General features: G+C 37.8%; 1 protein-coding gene across 1 annotated transcript; it reads right to left on the bottom strand.

Annotated features, from left to right (window-relative positions):
* Nucleotides 1-7: 7 nt before the first annotated feature.
* On the bottom strand, nucleotides 8-25,132 carry mep1bb (meprin A subunit beta b). The gene is made up of 14 exons (XM_048163126.1): nucleotides 23,278-25,132; nucleotides 23,049-23,067; nucleotides 22,900-22,947; nucleotides 21,657-21,700; nucleotides 17,797-17,875; nucleotides 15,482-15,599; nucleotides 15,096-15,274; nucleotides 12,271-12,489; nucleotides 11,592-11,750; nucleotides 9,016-9,231; nucleotides 6,085-6,552; nucleotides 5,226-5,405; nucleotides 3,369-3,606; nucleotides 8-754 (listed from the first exon to the last, which is right to left on the bottom strand). Exons 1-14 carry the CDS (start codon nucleotides 23,356-23,358, stop codon nucleotides 532-534), a joined length of 2,271 nt encoding a protein of 756 aa, XP_048019083.1. The 5' UTR covers nucleotides 23,359-25,132; the 3' UTR covers nucleotides 8-531.
* Between the last annotated feature and the right edge of the window lie 72 nt (nucleotides 25,133-25,204).

Here is a 25,204-nt window from a genome sequence, read left to right as displayed (position 1 = left end):
CTTTATCACATTTTATTGTAAGTGTGTTCATGAATTTAGACAGGGAACAAATGCTTTATTGGGGCCACTGAACAAACTACTGTTTGTCCTATTAATTACTGTACATTAAAGAATCAATTGCAAAAGCATTTTCATGAGTCATTTTCATAGCATTATTGTATACGTCACACATTAAGGCCTGTTCACACCCAGGACGATAACTATAATGATATAGTTCTAAAAATAACACTAAATATAAAAGAATAGCAGAGTCCACAGCACAATGATAACGGCACGGAGAAACTATATCTTTGGAATCACTTCCAGATTTTTTCCTGCTGAACAATAAAAACATTGACAGCCAATCAGAATCCACCCTGCTTTAAAGAGCTTGAGCATTTAAAGTGGAAGATGACAAAACTGCAGTATGCGCTTAGAATAAACAGAACTATACTGTCCACTGGTGTTGACGCTAATGTAGTTATCATCATAGTTATCTGTATAGTTTTCATTCTTGATGTGAACAGGCCTTTTAGAGAACACATCATATCCTCATGCTTTGGATGAGTACATATTTTTCATGGTGATTCCCTCTCCAGCAAACTGCACTTTTCTCTGGTGCTTCTTCACACAGACCACGCTGACTACCATCACGATTAGCATGACAACAAACACCACGACAGACGCCACTACAGCAGTGATGGTGTTGCTTTGGGCAGAGCTCTTAAACTGGCATCTGTCGCCATAGTGCCACCAGTCATTTCCCACCATGCACCTGCAGGGAGACACAACACATACATGCTGCTCAGCTCTCACAAGCTCTGATTCAAAGAAGTGCAGAAGACTTTGAATTGTAAAAACAACTTCTATTAATGAAGACTAATGACATAAACATCTGTTTTTTAATTATCCAGGTCACATACACCCTCATCATGCAATTATAATGAGATTTAGGCAATACTGAATTTAAACCTTATCTCATGTAAACAATACTTTGATCAAATTGATGTGATTTACCTCATAACAACCATAATCGTAGTAAAACGTGGCTTATGCTGCTAAGTAAACAGTGGTAAAGTTCATGTTTTCATTCAATTCGTTCATATGAATGTGTTTCTGTTGAACGTAAGTAGAACAAACAGTAGCTTACCTTGATTAAGTCCTTACTCTGGAAATAATCACATTGTTGGTGCACATGTAAACAGTCAATGTCTAGTCAAGTAACTCTAGTTGATCTTTCCAAACTGGAATTACAATTAAGTTTTTAGTTTAATTTTAAATGTAATTTTATGCACCTTTCAGTGACTAGTAATTTGCAGCTAATAAAGATATTAGCTACGAGAATACTTTTTGTGCGCCAAAAAACCCCCGAAATAACGACTTTATTCAACAATATCTAATCATAGGCGATTTCAAAAAACAACTTCATGAAGCTTCGAAGCTTTACGAATCTTTTGTTTCGAATCAGTGGTTCGGAATGTGTATCAAACTGCCAAAGTCATGCCCCCCAGTGGTGAGCCACTGAAATTTCAAAACACTTAACGAAACACTTAATGTAACGAAGCCTCGTTTACTGATTGATAAACACTCTAAACCATTGATTTGTTTTAGTTTTTTTTTTTTTTGGTGCACAAAAAGTATTCTCGTCACTTCATAACATTAAGGTTGAACGACTGTAGTCACATGAATTGTTTTAAATACATCTTTAGTAGCTTTATGGGCATCTGAAAGTGTTAATTATCTTGCTGGCAATGGAAGCATCACTGAGCCATCGGATTTTATCAAAAGTATCTTAATTTATATTCCGAAGATGAACAAAGGTCTTATGGGTGTGGAATGAAATGAAGGTGAGTAATTAATGACTACATTTTCATTTTTGGGTGAACTAACCCTTTAACAGACATGCAAACGTGGCAGCCACTGTCCACAAGACTGAAAGTGCATAGAAGTGTGCCATTTGGGACGCAGCCTGAAGTGCCTCACGTGATCCAAGTTAGTCATTACGCTTTCTTCAATGGTAAGAGATACAGACCCTCTCATCTCCCCAATAATAGAGGGTATGCACGTGACGTCACTGTCGATCATTGTGACTGCGGTTACGCCCACATCCAAAACGGTAAAGAGCTTTGCAATTGACTGTACAAATAGATTTGACAAGAAATCTGAGGTATATTTTTACAGACTGCTGAAAGCTAGAGAAAAAAGAAGCAAAAGGATTGCTGCAATTCACAGAAGCAACTGCACTCCAGGCAGAGAAACGTGGATTTGCAGATATCATTTTGTGTCAAATTGTTGGATTTTGGGATAAAATCATACCCTATAGTATTGTATTGTTATATATTGTATTGACAACTCATCAATTGAATATTTACCATCTTATATTCTGCATATAAGATCGGGCTGGATGATATGACGATAAATATAACATTGATATAAGTGATTACTCAGATTTAGACCGACTTATATTGTATTTATATAAAGCATTCACAGGCAAATTTGCTTTATGTATTTCCCCAGCGTCCAAATCAGGCACATCTAAATGTCAGGAAACATGATTCCTGGCTGCATGTCAATATCCATGGATTAGGTTTCTTTGACAAGTTGTAAGGAACTCTATTGAGCCCAACCTTTAGCGTAATCATTTGATTTGCTCATGTTTTTGCAGTTTCCCCTATTAAATCCAATCATGCAGCAGGCTGTTTTGCCACTGATTCTGACTGAGGGAGTGTGTTTCGGCGGGAAAGTGATGTCAATGCATGCAAAATCTCTGCAGGACAGGAGCGGAGATTGGCAGGTGTGTCCTGGACTCTCTACTAATAACTTGATGAATTGAATCAGCTGTTTGATAAAAGAGACATAAACTGTGCATTGGTAACAAAGAATTACTGCAACAGATCTGAGAACATTGTTTTTATACTGACAATCATATACTTTATAATGAAATGCTTTATACTAGCAATAAAATACTTATTAATAATATTTCAAATAATAGCTTTATATTGTCATTTTTTAATTTTATTAATTTGCAGTGCTTCATGGGTTGTGTAGTTTAGTGTCTCATTTATCTTTTTGTCTTTCTGATAATAAAAAAAAGATTTTAATTAAATACTTCATAATAGCATACTTTATAATACATTCATCGTAAATTTTTTTTATTTTATAACTTCGTTGTCTCATATAGCTTTTGGCTGGTTGGTTTCATGGTTGGTTTCATTCATGGCTTACACTGTTTAGTGGAAAATTTGAGAAATTAACTATAAAAATACTTTCAAGAACCAAAGTGGTTGGTCACTGAAGCATTTATAACTCTACTACACACTACTCAATGTAAAAAAAAAAAAAAAAAAAAAAAAAAAAAAAGTCAAGTGAACTAGCCTCTCGCATTTTACCTGCACACGGCCTCTCCTGCATCATTCAGCGTGCACAAGCCATCATTTTCACATCGTACTGACACACACGGGTCATGAGGTTTAGTGGTGGTGGCAGATGTTGGAAAGGTCGTAGTAGTTGTGCTGGTTGATGTGCTGTTGTCTGGGTTTGTTGGACCGGGTGTTCCAGAAGGAGTTGAGCTTGTTGGAGTCATGGTTGTGGAAGGGAAGGGCTGTGAAGCAACCAGATGAGAGATATCTACAAGAACATAAACAGATGGACAAATGTAAGCACACAAGTAGCACGGCATCAATACAGCTAGCTGGAAGAAAACAAGTTATGTTGGACATTATAATACTTTTTGGTGTTTTTTGGCTCTTGACAATCCCTGTCAGCTTTTACTGTATGGAATAAAGCAGCATGAACATTCTGATAAACATCTCTTTTGTGTTCCATAGAAGAAATACCATCACTAGACAACAAAAGACATTGTAATTTGGTTGAATACAGGTTCTGACGTAGGGTGACGGAAAAACATGTCAGGACAACGTCTAATGTCAATGTCAATTTGATGTAGAATATGATGACTGCTGACATTGATATTTTGTAGGTTTTAAGTTATAGTATTAAGTAACCAAAACCCAACTTTGCTAAACGTCATAAGACTAACGTCCACACAATGTCAAATTATAGCATCATTAGACATTGATATGTTGTTGGTTTTAAGTTATGGTATTAAGTAACCAAAACCTAACATCTGCTAAAAGTCATAAGATTAACGTCCACACAACGTCAAATTATAGCATCATCAGACATGGTATTAAGTAACCAAAACCCAAGATCTTCTGAAGGTCATAGTGATTGTGACATGGGGCCAAGTATGGAGTCCCATACTCAGAATTTGTGCTCTGTACTTCACCCATCCAAGTGCACATACACAGCAGTGAGTATTAAACACACACCTGGAGCAGTGGGCAGCCATTTTTTGGTGCGGCACCCGATTTTGAGTTAGGTGCCTTGCTAAATTAATGAGAGTGGAAGAGAGCACTGTTCATTCACTCCCCCCACCCAAATTTTACTGCCAGTACTGGGACTCAAACCCGCGACTTTCAGGTTACAAGTCCAACTCTCTAACCATTTGGCCATGTTAACATCCACACAACAATAAATTATAATATCATTACATGTAGATATTTTGTCAACATCTTGCAAATATCTCATGCAAACATCATGTTGGTGTTGCTATGAGACATTTAGATGATGTTGGTGTTTGCTGTCAGTACTGTGTTAGCATGAGTCAATTAGATGTCATCAGTGTTTGGAAGATGTTGGATTTTGATTACTTATTACCAATACTTAAAACCAACAAAATATCCACATGTAATGATATTTTAATTTTAATTGTGGACATTAACGTTATGACGTTTAGCGGACATTGGATTCATTGGAAGTGATAAGAATTGACAGTTAATGTTGGAGTTTGAGAGATTTCTGGTGTTTATTCCAAACAAAATGCAACCGCCCAACGTTGGCATTTGATGTAATTCAATGCCTTGCCAACATTGGAGCTTGACATCAAGCTGGGATTTTTAATGACCACAGAGAGTCAGGACCTCAGTTTAACGTCTCATTCTGAAGGAATAAAAAACCCGTTAAACATAAAGTGTAAAATTGAGTCAAGAAACCTAGGGTTCTATATAGAACCAAACTGAACATTTATTTTAAGAGTATAGGTTTAGACTGAAATGAGAGTAAGTAAAAGAGATTTCATTCTATTCCTTTGTGCACTGATACACTGATCTTTTTTAATAAATCATCAGCTAATGAGAAATAAGTCAACCGAGTTGTCAAATGGCTCTGTGTTTCTCAGTGCTCACCTTCCATTGTAAGGAGGAAGATGGCATCTCCACCCTTGATGAAGTCTCGGCTCAGTGCCCTGGCCTGGGTGAGGTAAACAGGGGTCCCAGCACCTGGACCACGGAAAAACTCTGTCCCACTGTCTTCTGTTACTTTTACCCCAACTTTACGTGGATCATCCCAGAAGAAAAGTTCTGTCCCTAAAGAGGAAATTTGAACAAAAGAGTGATGATTCAGTGTTTCTCCAGTGGATTCTGTGACTATGATGGGTCCCTCTGCCTTCTTAAATTGAACAGAGCAAAATTTCTTTGGAATGGCTTGTAACTGGATTTTAAAAATCGACTAAAACCTCTTTTTAGGTTTTTTTTTTTTTTTTTTTTTTTTTTTTCAAAACTGATAAAGTTTGCAACATCGACAGATATTGAACTTAACTAAATCATAAATCATCACTGAAAGGAATTAAGCTGAGTAATGACACGATTTTCTTGCTACAGTTGCTTTACAGCAGAATCTGAACTCTCATATTTGATGAAGTTTGTAACTTTTCTAAATATTTTTGTGAAGCTGCTTTGAAACAATTTCTATTGTATAAAGCGCTATAGATGATTTGACTTTACTTGATTAAATCTTTTGTGATTTGATAAGGGCACTAAGACATAAGGCGCTGTTTAATGCTTTGCCAAAGCAACTGTGCTAACCACAATGTTAGAGATCTTTATGCTATTATCATAAGTGTAAATATATTTTCGGTTCATTATGAAACTGGCGGGACAGATTAGATTAGCCTACGATGTAAACACTAAATCTTTGGCATGTAAACATTTCAGAAATCTAGCAGGACAAGATGGGAATCGTATACCCAAATCAACAACACCACACCTTCCACATTCATTGTGGGGTCTGTTGTTACGCTCCTCTGGTTGGACATGCGTTTGCGGATGTCTGCATTCTGGTCCATCAGCATCATGGTCATCTGCTTCCAGCGAGCAGGCCAGACCAGGCTGTTATCCATGGCATCCTCCCCTGATGTTAAGTGTGCATAAGCTCCCAGCTCGCCTGGGTATCCAGCTGTGCCATTGGGATACAGGCCCATTTGGAAGGTGTAGCCGTACTTAGATCTGAAACGTGGGCTGTAAATGGCAGTGTCCATTGACGTGTTCTCGAGAATGCTTTTGAAGTCCTTGATCATCCATACATGATCAGGGCAAGTGGTCTCTGATAGGTTGATGTCATCTAGTGAGAGTCCTCCTGTGTTTCCACTCCCTTTAATTCCCTCAAACACCACACGGAACTTTTTGGAGACATTTAGGCTCACATGCTGGATTTGCCACAGGTCACCGGGAGGAGCTTTCAAATAAAAGACATAAAAAAGTCCCTGTTAGTAAAGCAGCTGGTTGTTTTGTTGAGTCAGTCAATCCAGTGTTCTAGTGGTGATCTAGTAACAGCTACCCTGTATGTCATGGCACAGCACGAAAACGAATCAATCAATCTGACAATATTTTTTTTCCTAATTATATTTATTAGTTAGTATCTGTTTTATAAAAGCAACAAAATCACTTTTCTTGTGTTTGTACAGCACCTCTGTATTCAGAACCAATGGACCCTTTTCACAGACTCTGATGATGCATTTTGACAGTTATTAACAATGTAAATCTATGTAAATGTAAGTTATATATATATAACTTTATATATTTTATTTTATTTTTATTTTTTTTTAAGTTATGTACATTATACTTTGTATTATACTGGCTTAGTATTAAATTGCATAAAACTTGTTAATGCTGGTTCCTGGGTGTTTCTAATACAGCTGCAAACTTGACATGTTTCTGTTTTATGACCAATGTAATCAATCTCTCAAAATTTTGGTCCTTTTTTGTAAAGTCATTCAGCTATAGTGGATTGTTTAATTTTCTAACTGGGAACACAACATTTAACTGTAGTTTCCATTCACTATAGTTTACACAACTATGATGACTTCGACTTCTGAGAATTAGGGAAATTGAAAAAAAGGGTGCATCAGCTAGTTAGACACCAATTTAAAAGTAGATGTGTTTTCTGATAAAAAAAAAAAAAAAAAAAAAGATTAGGAGAGCGCCTAAAAGTGTAAAAATGTACTTTTTTCCCCATCTTCTGGTAATGATGCAAATTATTGGAGGTCATGGCATGTACCGCGGCTAGATTAGGATTAATCTGGTCATGTGAAAAGCAGGAAGTCGCCAAACTAAACTATTTCAATAATAAACATTCATTAAACAAACAAACATCAAAACTACAACAAGGGTTACATAAAATGGTATGGCGGTATGAATATATGTTTTGTGGAGTTGCTAACATCCATAGTAGAGCGTCATAAACACATAGAAACACACAAGTGGTATAATGAACTCTTATAGGTGCTTAGACAGACTGAATTGTTTCTGTGGGTGCTTTCAGACTGGCAGTTTAGTTCAAAACGGCATGGTCGGATGAAAAATTGTTAATGTGAAAGCTATTATGCAAAGACTTCCTGTAGGAGGTGGTCTGAGTTCGGTTGCACTGGAACTGTGGCATGATTCGCATGAATGTGAAAGCAGCTTGGGCTTGAAACACTTGCTCAGGAAGTAAAGTAACCTGCACATGCATTTTAGCCAATGGCGACGTCATTCGTACATCAAAACACATGTAAGGGATGATTTACCTTAGATAAGAGCGAGAGTGACTATGCAGTGTAATTGCACAGTCAGTGAAAATGAATGGCTTGCAATCCACTGTCTCCTCAAAAGGGTCCATTTGCAAGCAGCAGAAAGCCACCCCTCATGCAACACACATACAGTAAACCCAAGTGTCATTCAATCTGCTGTGCATAAAATCATCAAGTAAATAAAAAAACACAATATATTGACCCTCGTCCTGCTTTCTATCACGGACCATGCACATTTGTGATGACCTAAGATGAACGCAAATGCACCAGGGTTTGACAGAATCAAGTTAAATGTGACCAACGCTGCAGAGGGCACAAGAAACAATCACGCTTGGATTCGGACAACAGCAAGTGCAGAGAGCTGTATTTATTGCTCTCCTACAATTTTTGGAGTTTGAAGCATGAAGACGCATTATAAACCCTGGTAATAAAGGTACTTTTAATCCATTTTAATCCAATTTTTTATCTTTATTCTTTCCCAGGGTTGGAGCAAAGAAATGGGAATTATTTTGGGCAAGTTCTCATGTTGGATGCATTCCCATAGCATCACCACCATGACGCAGCATCTCGTTCCCTTCTCAGGGAAACAGGGTTATATACATTACCCTTAGATGTTTTGTGTCATTTAACGAAACCAATAGTTTTTCAGTTCTGCTGCTGTGATAGAGTAATGATATATTTTTAAAGATGATATTAATTTCACAAAAAAACAAAAAAAAAACAAACGTGACCTTACAAAAGTTAAGGCCATTCTTCCTCCTTCTCATCATCTTCATCCTGCAATGGCAGATTCAGATGTCCTGAAACAGTCTAGTCTATACATGGGCTTCATTTTTGTTTCTATGAGAATTATGTGCACTGATCATTCATTCCTAAGAAGACCAGTAACATGTATTAAAATAAACATTATTATTATTATTATTATTATTATTATTATTATTATAATGTAGTAACCATTTTGACATTTGAGGTCAACTTATATTGTAAATATAGTAACTAAGGTGTGTAATTAGATTAATGCAAAAATAAATAAATAAATAAATATATAAAACCTGTGTGGTGCAGAGAAACTAACACACATTTAAAATAACGTATGATATTCATTAATCCAAGGCAGAACATTTTTATACCTTCAATCTGCTCAATGAGATGCAGGGTCCCGTTCGGGTTTGCCGTGTCGAACTCTCGCGTCCAGATCCTGAGCTGGTCACTAGCATGACCGTTGTTGTAGAGGAAGAACTGCAGGCACTGGAATCCTCGCTTGGGGTAAAGAATCCTGCTCTCCAGCAGTGCCTTGTCCCCCTCCCTCCCAACCGCTGTGCTAAAGTGCATGAAATATCCCTTTCCTGAAAACAAAATGGATGTCAGTGGTTACAGAGTATATGAACTGACAATTGCAAGGCCTTTTACATTTCAGAAATGCTCATGTTGAGTGATTATGAGAGGTCTTTGTAGTTAAAGTAAAGGAGTGTTTAATTGTACTGAAAATGTTTTCTGCATGTTAGAATTTTAGAGATTTTCTCATTAATGTAACTTTCAAATGTTTTACATTAACCTGTTTAACCATCTAGTAAACCTGGTACCTGAAAATGTTTTATGTGAAGTTCTGCAGCAGCTGATTTTATTGTTCAACTTTTGAGTTGTTTATTGACAAGATCGAATGATTATAATTGTGTCCAAAGACAGTTTACACTGGATGTCACTGACTGTAAAAGTTTAGTTGGGAGATTTGATTGGCCTGTGTATTTAGTAAAAATGGACAAAAGAGTAAAAAGCATAATGTTGACAAGATTTCTGCTTCAATAGTACTTAATTACAAGTGCAATTATTATTTTACATATACGTAATTTAAATAACCCTTCTTTTTTTTTGCACCCTGAAGAAGGCCTGTTTGGTATGGATTGATTTTTTTCTCTGACTTCGCAATTGCAAGCTTTAATCTCGGAATACGTTGCCTGAAAACGAGTTTCAAAGCGCAATTTCATAAATACGAAAAACTACAAGAACACAGATTTGGGAAACAGGAAATTTAAAGCATATTTTGTTACCTTTTGGAGCTTAGAAGGGTTCAGTTTGAGCAGATGTTTTATGCCATCATCACTGTCCTCATCAGAACTCATTTCCCAGTAGATTTAGCAAATGATTTTGAGAATATGTTTGAGATAATATAAAAATGGGATGCCATCCACATGCGTATTGCATGTTCAGTCTATAGGTGTGTATTAACTAACAAACATAACTGTAAGAACATTTAAAAAAATCATCAAATTCCAGGAGAGATTTCAGTATTCACATGCCAGTATTCATGTGCTCTATTATAAAAGTTATCCAATTTATGTCTTTCACATGTCCATGTGTGCAAGGGTCTTTGATCAGTTTTTTACATCAGCACCCTGAACAGAGTGTTCACATTCACATAGCAATTCAGTGAATTTATCAGATTAAATATTGTGCATTCCATTAATCCTCACCAACAAATGATTCTTTTAAAGGGATAATTAGAAACAAAACTCATTTGCACTGTCATACTGTGTAACTTTCTGTATGACAAAAGGAGAAGCTACACAGAAACTTAAAGGTGCCATAGAACACGTTTTCACAAGATGTAATACAAGTCTAAGGTGTCCCCTGAATGTGTCTGTGAAGTTTCAGCTCAAAATACCCCATATATTTTTTTTAATTAATTTTTTTAACTGCCTATTTTGGGGCATCATTAAATATGCGCCGATTCAGGCTGCTGCCCCTTTAAATCCTCGCGCTCCCCGCCCCCGAGCTCGCGACTGCCTTAAACAGCATAAACAAAGTTCACACAGCTAATATAACCCTCAAAATGGATCTTTACAAAATGTTCGACATGCATGCTGCATGCATGCTTCGGATCATGTGAGTATAGTATTTATTTGGATGTTTACATATGATTCTGAATGAGTTTGATAGTGCTCCATGGCTAAAGCTAACATTACACACTGTTGGAGAGATTTATAAAGAATGAAGTTGTGTTTATGAATTATACAGACTGCAAGTGTTTAAAAATGAAAATAGTGACGGCTCTTGTCTCCGTGAATACAGTAAGAAACGATGGTAACTTTAACCACATTTAACAGTACATTAGCAACTTGCTAACGAAACATTTAGAAAGACAATTTACAAATATCACTAAAAATATCATGTAATCATGGATCATGTCAGTTATTATCGCTCCATCTGCCATTTTTCGCTATTGTTCTTGCTTGCTTACCTAGTCTGATGATTCAGCTGTGCACATCCAGATGTTAATACTGGCTGCCCTTGTGTAATGCCTTGAACATGAGCTGGCATAGCAAATATTGGGGTCGTACATATTAATGATCCCGACTGTTGCATATCAGATTTACAATTCAATTTTCCATTCTATGGCACCTTTAAGTGAAGTGCTCTTTTCTATACATCCAGAGTGAATGAGTGAACTAAAAAACCATAACAGTTAAACAATGTACAATAAAAGCCATACAATAGCTTTGTGTGCAAAACAGACTAATATTTAAGTTGTTATGAAAATTGTCACTGCTGCCATGCTAGATTTGACATCAATAATGCCAAACTGGTTTGGAATGACATGAGTAAATTATGAGAGAAATTAAAGTTTTGTGTGAATGATCCATTTAAATCTTCTCAATTATAAAGAATGTATTGAATTTTTAAAATTTTATAAATCAACAATACTTGCCATCACAGCGTTCCATGTTGGTGTAGTCAGATTCTGGTCCACCTGCAGCTTTGGAAACACGCTGCCAGCTTGCAGTGTTAGCATTTTCATTGCTTTGGATCATTCCACAGATATTTTCCGATTCAAAATTACAGGAGTCCAGAAATGTGGAGGAGCTGGCTGTGAAGTAATCATGTTGTCAGATGAACAAGTAGTACAGGCACACTTTAAACATTCCTAAATTCCCTACATGTTCATATGTACGATCTTGTTGCAAACAAAGTATTTCATACACTCAACCATTGTCGACTTGTTAACATTGAGAACATCCCTCCTGTGATACCAGCAAAGAATTGGAATCAAATTAAATCTTGAAACTTGTATCAATACCCAGGCCTAAGCAAGAAGCGCATCAGTTTCATGACCGTAAACCAGTGGTTCTCAACCCTGTTCCTGGAACCCCACTAACACTGCACGTCTCTCTATATAGTCAAACACACCTGATTCAGGTCATCAGTTCATTAGTAGAGACTCCAGGACCTGAAATGTATGTGTTTCAGACAAAAGAGACATTCAACGTGCAGTGTTGTGGAGTCCAGAAACAGTGTTGAGAACAACTGATGAAAACTAAACATCACATTTTATATTAGGAAAGAGGATTTGTATCATTTTAGATGTGATAGAGTGTAAAATGCATTACTGCAGTTGTAGAGTCTGTTGAGTTTTAGCAAGTCGCTGTCGCTGAACTCCATACGCTGGCCTATGATGTCACTGAAGGCAGGGATCTTGGTGACTATGGTGGGCTCAGTGCCATTCTGGAAAGCTTTCTTGCTGTAATGCATCATGGAACCATAGTCATAAGGTACGTTCAGGGCACTGGATGTAGTGTCGTTGTATATGTTGAAGTTATGCTCCTTGCCTGTGAAATAAATGTGTTCTGAAAATAAATGTCCATCCCTGAGAATAATATCTCCTTGTATCAAACGAGCATAACAATAATCTGCTTGTTATTAATCTTCTAGTTTAGAATATGTTTTATCCACAATGTAAATATTTGTGATACACACTGTAAATGTCACATAATGTCAAGAGAGATTTCAGTATTCACATGCCAGGTAAGTTATTCATGTGCTCCAAACATCAAGTGTCACAGATGCTGTCAGATGAACCAGTAGTACAGGCACACTTTAAACATTCATAAATGAATGTCACATACTGGATGTCTTTGTTTTGGTTCGTTGAGTTTAGTATCTTTACATGTGTCTTTGTGTCCTTGGTTAATTTAGTTATTTGTTTATTGATTAGTCCTACCTGTTCCTTGTTTTCTCCCTAATTTGTCATGTGTAGTTATAAAACCAGTTCAGTTCTTTGTCTGTTCTTATAATGCATAATGCAGAGGTGTGTGGTCCATATAAGCTGCAAATGCTCTGCATACCCAAGCTATTCGTGGACTCAGCAATTAATATTAATACTATACATTACTATTGAATCAATTGTTTGAGGTGTACCATAAAGCCTACATGATAAAATGTTGGTAACGCATATGTAACTGTCCGTAATTTATTTATTTGCCAAACACTGTCTACAGAGAATACGAGCATCTCACATATAAGCTATAAAGCCATTCAACGTAACTGAATCGGCCACATTTTTTATATGATGCATCACCCAGCGTACCCGGTTTAAAAAGTCACCGCTTGCCACTAGTTAAATGTGTTTACCTTTCGAGGGAACTCAACACTATGTCAAAATATCGATTCTATGGGAACGCTTCAGCGTGACCGGTCTCTGAAGCATGTGTGAAATTGTGCAAATTCTATTGGCCAACAGCAGTCATATAATGTGAAATGGCATGTCATTATGACTATCAAATGGTGCCTGCATTAGATGTCATCGCCTTCTTTGTCTTCAAGAAGCGCTATATGGAAATAACAAATTTGTCCTATTTGTTGTTTGTCAAATTAAGAAAAAGGAAATAGGTTGTGTAGATATTCCCTTATGTACACCTGACTTAAGTTATATACCCTGTGACTTCCAGACACTTACGGTTGGTATCACCAATCCAAAATTGATTATCCTCAGACTCTGTGTCAGGTGGCTTCCCCCCCTGTTTGGATCTTATTATTAAAACCTTGTATTTAAATTTACTCATCTTCATCTTCATCTGCCTGCCTACGCACACATTGTTACAAGTATTAACTATCCCAAACGAAGCTAGCTAGCATGTTAGCTTGAGAATACTTACTCTCAAAGTTGTCGATATAACTCAACACATCCAAATTAACACCCTTTTCCTTCTTGTTGGAGGGTGTGACCGATGCCAACCGCAAAATTTAAATTGACATTGTTTACCACAATCTCTAGGAGATATTGCAGACAGCGAGTGTAAAAACCATGCAAACAGTGCTCATTGAAAAGGTAGGCAAAAATCACTGCACCACAAGCTGCCAAACAACTAAGTCAACTATTGGCATTGGAAATATCCATGGAGGTATATTGGATAAGATCACAGTTGGCCTAATATTACAGTCTGCAATACCAACTATTTGTGCTTCCCTTTTAGCAGTCCATCCGCAGCTTTTAATGTTTTTATTTCCATAATTCAAAGCTTCTGAGAGATTATCTTGACTAGATACATCAGCTAGGAAATCTCTATAGTCTGTCTGGTAAATTCAAAGATTTTTTTTCAGATTGCTATAGCATTCCCTAAACTTGGAACCCATCAAAGTGCCAGAACTAAGACAACTGCCTAAGCATTTCAGTGCAAAAGCAAGTACAAACAAACCACAAACTCCACAAACAAGTTGTGTACTGAGTTTCCTGAGATTAATACTCATGTTTAGACAAAACTACTAGTTTGGATCCAGTACAGAGGCAGCTGATATTATTAAGGTTTTTCAGTGGAGGTCTGTGGACTTCCCATCCTCTGAAGCAGAAAGGAGCTTTAGTACTCTTAGAAAATTAAAAGCATGGCTATGCTCAAGCATGTCCTATAAGATACAGAACCATGTAGCAGTTTGTCATGTCCACCAGGTCAAGTTGAATCTCATACAGAGGAAGCTGTCAACAATTTGTTGCTGGTTGTGAAAGACGCAAACATGTTTGGTGCCTTCATTTGAACTGTGATGTAGTCATTTTCCATGGTACCAAGCCTATCAATAAATAAATGTATCTTGATCCTACATTTGTAGTTATAGAGTAGAGCTGACTGAGTAGAGCTGTTTGTTTTTCTTTCAAAAATGTTTTCAGATGTTCCTTTGCATACACTAAATTGACACTTGACGTGAAAATAAACTGTGTACATACATTATAATCAATTACAGTGTGTTATGTACTTTATTTGAACTGCTATTGTGCACGGTGTAATGTGGTATATTGAAATCATAAATGCTTGGGGATTCTTAACAACAATAATAACTAACATAATTTCCCAGTGTAGATAGACAGATCTGAGCTGATTTCAGCATCCATACAATTTCTCATGTCTTGGTTCATGTATCAAAGGTGTATTGAATCGAAAAATACCTTCTGAAATGCGGTCCCAGATGATGGAGACATAGTCATCACGGTCAGAGCGGGACTGTTCATGCCAGAAGCCTAATGCATGGAGAAACTCATGCTCAATGGTTGCGATGCGATCACATCCGCTGCCAATGGACAGCCTCTGTTTGCCAACTCGCCGGTTCCCAACTGACGAAAAGCAGCTATTCACATATACATAAGTTTTTAACAGTTATCAGTTGTCATACTGATAAATGGTCATGAAGTATACTAACTTTCTTTTTTGCATATTAACCAACACCATTGTGCAGCATAACCATTTTATTGCCAAATCAAATGTACACCACATGGTTCCTACACAGCGCTCATATTGTGTGGAGCGGCATGTATATAAGTGTTTAGTTGCTCACCCGTTGCCTTTAAATACAGAGATATAGTTTTCTTCTCCATTCCAAGGTTTGTAGTCGATGCATGATTTCAACCTATACTGTTCAAAGGCCTTCAGGATTACCCCTTTTGCATTGATATCTGTCCATAGAGAAATCGACATGTTAGGGCCTAATTAGTATGGAATAGGGCCTAATTAGTATTGAATCCCACAGGAAAGAAAAATCAAAAGTGAGATCTCTTTAACATCTCAAATGTTTCTCCTAGACAAAAATTAGGTTACTTTAACATCAAATGGAGACTTTTGCTGGAGTCTCCTACTTCACACATGTCTCCTGAGACAAAAACTCTAACAGTCTCACAATGGTCTCTAAAGTTTTAGAAGAGATCTCAACAACATCACACACTGTGCTCAGATTTTTCTCCTTACCTAGACTCTGCTGCTCTCACATTTGTCTCCTCTAGAGTTTCAGGGTTACCTTTCCTGTAGAAATTTTCCTGTAATGGTGTCTGGTACATTACTATTTCCAACAACAAATGATGTGCCCTATGCACATAAACTGTACAGCTTTCTTATTGTATCAACAATTAAGAGTAACATAAAACTTATTTCTGCATATCTTAATATACAAACCCGATTCCAAAAAATTTGGGACATTGTACAAACTGAATAAAATAAGGAATGCAATAATTTACAAATCTCATAAACTTATATTTTATTCACAATAGAATATAGATAACATATCAAATGTTGAAAGTGAGACATTTTGAAATGTCATGCCAAATATTGGCTCATTTTGGATTTCATGAGAGCTACACATTCCAAAAAAGTTGGGACAGGTAGCAATAAGAGGCCGGAAAAGTTAAATGTACATATAAGGATCAGCTGGAGGACCAATTTGCAACTTATTAGGTCAATTGGCAACATGATTGGGCACAAAAAGAGCCTCTCAGAGTGGCAGTGTCTCTCAGAAGTCAAGATGGACAGAGGATCACCAATTCCCCTAATGCTGTGGCGAAAAATAGTGGAGCAATATCAGAAAGGAGTTTCTCAGAGAAAAATTGCAAAGAGTTAGAAGTTATCATCATCTACAGTGCATAATATCATCCAAAGATTCAGAAAATCTGGAACAATCTCTGTGTGTAAGGGTCAAGGCCGGAAAACCATACTGGATGCCCATGATCTTCAGGGCCCTTAGACGGCACTGCATCACATACAGGAATGCTACTGTAATGCAAATCACAACATGGGCTCAGGAATACTTCCAGAAAACATTGTCGGTGAACACAATCCACCGTGCCATTCGCCGTTGCCGGCTAAAACTCTATAGTTTAAAAAAGAAGCCATATCTAAACATGATCCAGAAGCGCAGGCGTTTTCTCTGGGCCAAGGCTCTTAAAATGGACTTTGGCAAAGTGGAAAACTGTGAAAACTTCAAAATTTTAAGTTCTTTTTGGAAAACTGGGACGCCATGTCATCCGGACTAAAGAGGACAATGACAACCCAAGTTGTTTTCAGCGATCAGTATAGAAGCCTGCATCTCTGATGGTATGGGGTTGCATGAGTGCGTGTGGCATGGGTAGCTTACACATCTGGAAAGGCACCATCAATGCTGAAAGGTATATCCAAGTTCTAGAACAACATATGCTCCCATCCAGACGTCGTCTCTTTCAGGGAGGACCTTGCATTTTCCAACATGACAATGCCAGACCACATACTGCATCAATTACAACATCATGGCTGCGTAGAAGAAGGATCATCCGGGTACTGAAATGGCCAGCCTGCAGTCCAGATCTTTCACCCATAGAAAATATTTGGCGCATCATAAAGAGGAAGATGCGACAAAGAAGACCTAAGTCAGTTGAGCAACTAGAAGCCTGTATTAGACAAGAATGGGACAACATTCCTATTCCTAAACTTGAGCAACTTGTCTCCTCAGTCCCCAGACGTTTGCAGACTGTTATAAAAAGAAGAGGGGATGCCACACAGTGGTAAACATGGCCTTGTCCCAACTTTTTTGAGATGTGTAGATGCCATGAAATTTAAAATCAACATATGTTTCCCTTAAAATGATACATTTTCTCAGGTTAAACATTTGATATGTCATCTATGTTGTATTCTGAATAAAATATTGAAATTTGAAACTTCCACATCATTGCATTCTATTTTTATTCACAATTTGTACAGTGTACCAACTTTTTTGGAATCGGGTTTGTACTATATATGTATATGTGTGTGTGTGTGTGTGTGTGTGTGTGACTCTGCTATATATATATATATATATATATACATACACACACACACACACACACACTAATAAGAAAAATGGAAACTCACCTAAATCATCCTCAAGGTAATAAGGTATTGTTTTTGGCCATCTGTATTCATCCCCAATTATAGAATTTCTCCCCAGTTTCTAAGACAGAAATTAAATTATGAATTATTTTTATTCACACAACCGTAATGCTATAAGAGCAGCAAACCACACACAAACAGATGGATTTTATTTGTTTTTCAGGTCCAATTAGTTATCAGGGGCCGTATTCACAAAACATCTTAAGGCTAAAAGTAGCTCCTAACTTGCCGATTTAGGAGAAACTCTTAAAAATAATGGGCGTGTGTCACAGATCCCTTGTTCTCCGGACTCCATTTCCCATGATCCTCTTGTCTCCTCACCTGCACTCACTTCCCTTGTCAGCTCCTCATCATCACTCATCATCTACACCTGGACTTAATCATCAGCACTCCCTATATATATGGACTCACTCCCTTCACTCCTTGTCTGTTCTTAAATGTTATATGAAGTGTTTTGATGTTGTCTCCTTGTTTTTCTAATAAATACCCATTTAATTGTGGAAGTCCGTAAACGCATAATCTTTGCAACACCGACACGTAACAGAAGAACAGACCGATACCGCTGGACCTCCACATCTGAAGATGGGAATCTTTCTTCATGCGGTGGCTCCTGCTTCTCCAGTGCCTCTCTCTACTATGTCCGTGGCGGAACGACTCATCGGGCTCCTCCAGTACGGACGTTTGCTGGAGAGGTATGTGGAGGAGTTCGTAGAGCTAGCTTATTTGACTAACTGGTCAGACGCTCGTCTTATTGCCCTGTTTCTGGATGGGCTGGATGAGAACACTATCCACTTTGATGAACCTGACGATTGTTTCCTTAACTGAGACTATAAATTTAATTTTGTATTTAAATGGCTCCAAATTTCTTGTCGAAGAGGTTCAGGAAAAGTGTTCATCTCATCCAGCCCTTCCGGAAATACGGGTGGCCTGGCCAGTTAGTCAGGCTCCATCTTCCTCTGCATACCCCTCCAGTGAATCACTTATCTCTTTCACACGGGACCCACACTCCTCCGCTGGGTCCAAAAAGCAGAGGAGGAAGAAAGCCGCTCCAGCCCTCTCCGAGCCTGCCGCTCCAGCCCTCTCCGAGCCTGCCGCTCCAGCCCTCTCCGAGCCTGCCGCTCCAGCCCTCTCCGAGCCTGCCGCTCCAGCCCTCTCCGAGCCTGCCACTCCCGTTCCAGTCGGGATTTTAATCATGTATGAAGGGATGGACTGGACCCCTCTCCCAGGATCTCCAGTCCCAGCCGCCGCCAAGCCCTCTGCTCCAGCCGCCGCCGAGCCAGTAGCCCCAGTCTCAGTCGCCGAGCCAGTAGCCCCAGTCTCAGCCGCCGAGCCAGTAGCCCCAGTCTCAGCCGCCGAGCCAGTAGCCCCAGTCTCAGCCGCCGAGCCAGTAGCCCCAATCTCAGCCGCCGAGCCAGTAGCTCCGTGCTCCGCCGCCAAGCCAGCTCCATGCTCCGCCGCCCACAAGCCCACTTCTGCCTATGCTGCCACTCTGCTCTGCAGATATCTTGGACTATTCTTACTCCTCCTAAACCTCCCCAAGTATTTTTTTTTGGGGGGGGGCAAGTACCCGTGGGTGGGGTACATGCGGGGGCCACACATGTGGGTAGGGCTCCGCCATGGCCGCCCGCTGCACCTGACCCGCCGAGGTGGTCCACGTCTCCTGACCTGCCTTGGCTCATGGACCTGCCCTGGAGACCTCCACTCCAACCCATGCCTCTCCCTGCACCGGCATGAGGTATCCAGGGCGCCCACCCCCCCCCAGGGCGGGGGGGTAATGTCCCAGATCCCTTGTTCTCCGGACTCCATTTCCCATGATCCCCTTGTCTCCTCACCTGCACTCACTTCCCTTGTCAGCTCCTCATCATCACTCATCCTCTACACCTGGACTTAATCATCAGCACTCCCTATATATATGGACTCCCTCCCTTCACTCCTTGTCTGTTCTTAAATGTTATATGAAGTGTTTTGATGTTGTCTCCTCGTTTTTCTAATAAATACCCATTTAATTGTGGAAGTCCATAAACGCCTCATCTTTGCAACACTGACATGTAACAGCGTGTCAGTCCTAATTTTAGGAGTCCTAAATTTTTGCTCTAAGAGTATTTCACAAAGCATTTTAGTGCTAAAACTAGCTCTTAAGTCTGTGAAACGTTAGGAGTAGTCAAGAGGACTCCTAAGTTACTAAAACCAAATCACAAACAGTCCTAATCTACCCAAAGACACTGAACACCATTGAGGCAATAGCGATAGAGCCTTGGGTGCTGAACCTTTTCTTCATAAATGCAATACATTTTGATTTATAGATTTAAATCTACGATGAGACACCAAAAAAAATCTTTAACTAATAAATAAATATTGTCTGATTACCTGTGGCAAAGGTTTCACACTTACAAATGATTGAATAGATAAAACATATATATATAATAAGAGTATTTGTTGTGCTGTCCAAGGGGATGGAGGGCTCTGAGCTTGGAATTTAGCCCAAACCCAAAGATATCCCCAGCCGAGAGTGAGGGACAGGGTGGCGGAGGGATGCAGAAACTGTCGAAGTAACTATAGGCGAGTCGGCTCTCGTCGGTGTATATATTCCTCCTCTCAAGCTGATTAGAAAGACTGTTCGAATGTGTTTCTCCTAAACTTTGTTTATAAAACGTAATTTGCCGCTTGAATTCTGCATTCTCTTGAGATGCAGACATCTAAGAGGCGGACAATTAACCGTATATACTAGTTCAATTAGTGACAATTAGCCTACGTTTTAAAACCTTTATGGCAACATTTTATTTTGACTTTGGCAACATTTTTTATTAAAAAATATTTATTTGAATAGGGCAACATTTGTATTTTAAAACCATTATTTTAATATGGAAACATTACACCTCATTCTACAATATTTCTATGATTAAATTGCTGACTCCTCCCCCATCAGCCAATCACTGTGCGTAAACTCCATAGCAACGAGGTCAATCCCGCCCTTACTCTTAACTTAAGACTTCAGTCTATTCCTTAGTAAAAGTTTGTCTCAGCAGCTTTGTGAATAGGTTTTAAAGGTCCCGTTCTTCGTGATCCCATGTTTCAAACTTTAGTTAGTGTGTAATGTTGTTGCTAGAGTATAAATAAAATCTGTAAAATTTTAAAGCTCAAAGTTCAATGCCAAGCGAGATATTTTATTTAACAGAAGTCGCCTACATCGAACGGCCAGTTTGGACTACATCCCTCTACTTCCTTCTTTAATGACGTCACTAAAACAGTTTTTTGACTAACCTCCACCCACAGGAATACGCAAGAGTTGCGTTTGTAGAGTGTGTTTGTCGCCATGTCGTCGAAACGCTCTTATTTTCATCCCGCAGTCCAATCACCGGGTCTGATTCCGGCTCAAATTGATAGGGTAAAATTAAAGACATGTTTACAATAACACTGAGCGCGTGCATCTCCACGTTATGGTAAGAGGCGTGACTTTTCCGGGCACGGTGCGCTCAGAGCTGTCGAATCACAACACAGGAACCGCTGGCACAATCAGAACTCGTTACGTATTTCTGAAGGAGGGACTTCATAGAACAAGGAAGTCATCAGCCCGTTTTTATGACAGTGGAAACAGCGGTATACAGATAAGTAAATTATGTGAAAAATACTGTGTTTTTTTACACGCGAAACATGAACACATGTTATATTGCACACTATAAACACAATCAAAGCTTCAAAAATCCACGAAAAACGGGACCTTTAAGAGAAAACTCTTAGCTAAGAACTTTTACTGCTATTTAGGAGAACTCTTAGTGGTAAGATAAAATGTTTTGTGAATACGGCCCCAGGTCTGTTAGTATTAACAAAATATCAGCTCTTACCTCATCATATAAAATATCTCCCTCGAAAAGATCAAGACCCGCATCTGAAAATAAGACAAACAAAACAAGACAGAAAGGCCATGATCAATCAGACTGACCATCATGCAAACCAAAACAAACTTAAAAATAATTCACTTACAGACCCAGCCACGGATCGTCTGTAAGGGCAGGATAACCAAATTGTAAATGTGTAAACTTTAAATGTAATAATCTAATAAAATTTAACGTATGGCCTCAGCAGGCGTGCATTATGATACTAATGGTGTAGCTATAGCAGGGGAAACAATGCAGTGGTAGAAAATAAGTTCTTTTCTTTTCTTTTCTTTTCTTTTCTTTTTTTTTTTTTTTTTTTTTTTTTTTTTTTGCTGATGACGACTGTTAAGAAAAGGAATCAATGTGGACCTCATCAAAAGTCATTAAATAGCTACACAAGCCAGGATTTCATCTAGGATAAGAACATCCTGATCAACCAGATCCAACAAAAATACAAGTTCAAGATGCACTGAATCCGGTAAAACGCATTAGGCCTAATGTTTGCATATATTCTATTAAAGAGTCGTAAGGAAATTTATTTTAGTATAAAATGTAATTTTTACCTACGAGCCTGCTACTTATATTTAGCAGACTGAATAAGACCTTTAAATTATATTGTCACTCCAACCTGTGCAAATTAAGTGCAGGCCACTTAAAATTATCAAAGCTTATTGGTGATCAAAACATGTTATCATCAAACGTAATGGCAAATAGGCTTTTCAACTAATGTAAATCAATATTTACATAATATAATAGTAGTAAATATATAATATCTATCTCTCACATGTCCCACAAACTCACATGTCTTGCAACAATGCAATAACCAGGTGGTCACCCTATTGGCATGTCTGTTCTTCCTATGTGGAGTAGCGTATCAAATTATAATAAGTATAAATCAACTTGCTCATGTGAATAGCCTTTTTTATAGTTCTGTTGTGCTTTATTTATGTTTGAAAATAGACATGACATTTACTCACTGGAATTTCTCCACAACTTGTAATATTTAGAAAAAACATTCGGAGGCAATAAATACTTTGAATAAATATTTGGAATGACATAAGGGTGAATTTTCAAAAATTTCATTTTTGAGTGAACTAACCCTTTAAAGCCTGTCAATCAGCATTAGAGTGCCACCCTTAGGCTGAATAACACAACCTCTGCCAAGTGTTCTGCCAACTGTATAAAACTAGTGATAAAATGTTCACCTTACCTTCATTAACATCAAACAGATCCTCTTTTCCGCCATCTACATTATATTCTGCAAAATCAATGCTAATGCAGTTAGGCACAGTTTTTTTTTACATATTTTTCTGTACATTAAATACATTCTTAGCAAAGAGAGGAAGAAAGCACCCTTACCGATCACTCGTTGTGTTGCCTAATGGGAAAAACATGACAAGAGAGAAGATTCAAAAATATCTGGTAAAACATCAGTTGTACAAACAAGACTTTTCAGATGACAATTAATACATGCTGAATTACTTCAGAATAAGTAAAACTATTCTCAAACTTGTTCTGTTTGCTGTTCTGTTGCACGAAAACTGAAATATCCATTGTAACTTTAATGACGTATAAAAGAGTCACTCACCTCACATCCACCTTGACAGCCAAAGAGATATAAGATATGCAAAAGAAATAGAAAAGTGTGTATCGTGGCCCCTTGCCCCATGCTTGAGCTATGAAGCACAGAACAACTGACAGAGGAGTCTTGATCTGATATCAGCCCAACAATGTTGTAAAAGATGCATAAAAAGATGAAAAGTGCAAAGATAGCATGATGGACCTGATAGAGAGTAACCGCAGATCAATAATTGACAGAGTAGTAAATGCTAAGTTCATCTGATTGGTTCTCTTTTCAAAATCAAGGGTGATAATCTAGTTGTGATAGATCTAATCAGAAACAACATGAGTGAAGAATGTACATTAAGAGATAACAGCATTGCAAAACATGGCTGCTTGAAAATGAGAAATATGTTTCCTAAAAACAATCCTACCATATTTTTTCTTTTAAGGAAGAACCAAGATTCATGAAAGCAAAAATGACCATATTTCAAGAGTTTACACTTCTATTAAAAAAATTATTTTAGCATATATATGCTATTCTTTTATCAACAGTGATTGTAACAATTAGGTAAACACAAAATTGTAACCAGAGAGCATGGGCCAGTTGCATAAACATAGCCATTATGTTTAATGTGTCTTAAGAACTAGTATGACCAACTAGAAGTTAGTTTGGGGTATTTCTTTTTACTTTTCAGTATCAAATTACACCAATCTACGTTTTTATGTAACTGACTTAAAAAAGTTATGAACAGTCTTAAAGAAGAAAAAAACTTGCAAGACTAGTATTTTAGCAGTTTATGCAACCAGCCCATCTTTATCTGATACCAAATAGATAAATAGATTCCTATTCATTGAAAGCTGTGTGCCCTCTTTTAAGTTTTTTACAAGGCATCAATTAATTTTTAAAAAGGAATAAAATATAGTAAATCAAAATGACAAAATTGATATTGAATAACTGAGTTTTCTCCACAAGCATTTTAACTCATTTACTGTATTAATGTTTTTTATTGTTTATTTAATGTATTACTGATGTTAAGTTTTACCAGAGGAAATTATAATTTAGTGGACGATTCAAGTGCGCACATTATTTCCCAACCATATTGAACTTCTTTTTAATTAATTTAAGTGTTATTTGTGTTACACTGTTAAATTTAACCGGGAAATTTTTCAACCCAAACATAAAAAAAGCCCTTGTGTGATCTTGCTTGATCTAATACAATATAATTATTGCCCATTATTGCCAACTGGCTGCTCTTGACAGCCTGAATCAGCAACTGTTCAGTATCACCATAAAAGCAAGATGGTCTTCACTGCAGAACACGAGATCCAGGGGGCGAGGCTGGATCCAGATCCAACTCCTCTCACTTTACATATCCCTAAACCTGCCCGTCTCCACCCCTGGATCTCGTGTTCTGCAGTGAGGGACTACTGATAAAAGCTGCAATCTAAGGGGGCATTTATACAACACCTTTTTCAACTAAAAACTGAAAACTATTTATGTTTTGGCTGTTTATTTATAGTACAATGCCGTTTTGGGGGCCTGAAAACAAAAGTGTACATTTTTGAAAATGTTACCGTTATCATAAACTACAAAACAGCAAATTTGTAAAAACGGTAACACTGTGCGCATGCATATTATGTGTTCTGTCTATAGGCACATTGTGTTTCTTTACAAATTGACATTGCAAACTACTGGACTGGCAGCATAATACAGTGCTTTTAATCGTTTTCGTGGATTGTGAACGGAGATCGTTTTGACAATGTTGTTGCCTGTACATAAAAAAAAAGCAGTGTCTTTTTTATTAATATTGTAAGTAAATGTTATGTAATAGTGTTTTTTTTTTAAAAAAAGGTTCAATAAATACAGTTCAAACAAAAAAAAACTTTTCCATTTTTAGTACATCGTTGTCATGTAAACATCCCCTAATTCTGTTTACATTATACAGGTTGAG

The sequence above is a fragment of the Megalobrama amblycephala genome, linkage group LG17, assembly GCF_018812025.1.
Source record: "Megalobrama amblycephala isolate DHTTF-2021 linkage group LG17, ASM1881202v1, whole genome shotgun sequence".
Classification (NCBI taxonomy): Eukaryota; Metazoa; Chordata; class Actinopteri; order Cypriniformes; family Xenocyprididae; genus Megalobrama; species Megalobrama amblycephala.
Note: the sequence above shows the minus strand (reverse complement) of the source record. Positions and strands in the feature narration are given on the sequence as shown.

Coding starts and splice junctions, on each gene's coding strand:
- mep1bb (XM_048163126.1), bottom strand. CDS start 23,358: ATGGGGCAAGGGGCCACGATACACACTTTTCTATTTCTTTTGCATATC. Junction 21,701..22,899: donor TCTGTTTGATGTTAATGAAG/GTAAGGTGAACA, acceptor TCTTATTTTCAG/ATGCGGGTCTTGATCTTTTC. Junction 9,232..11,591: donor CAACATGGAACGCTGTGATG/GCAAGTATTGTT, acceptor TTTTGTTTTCAG/GAAAGGGATATTTCATGCAC.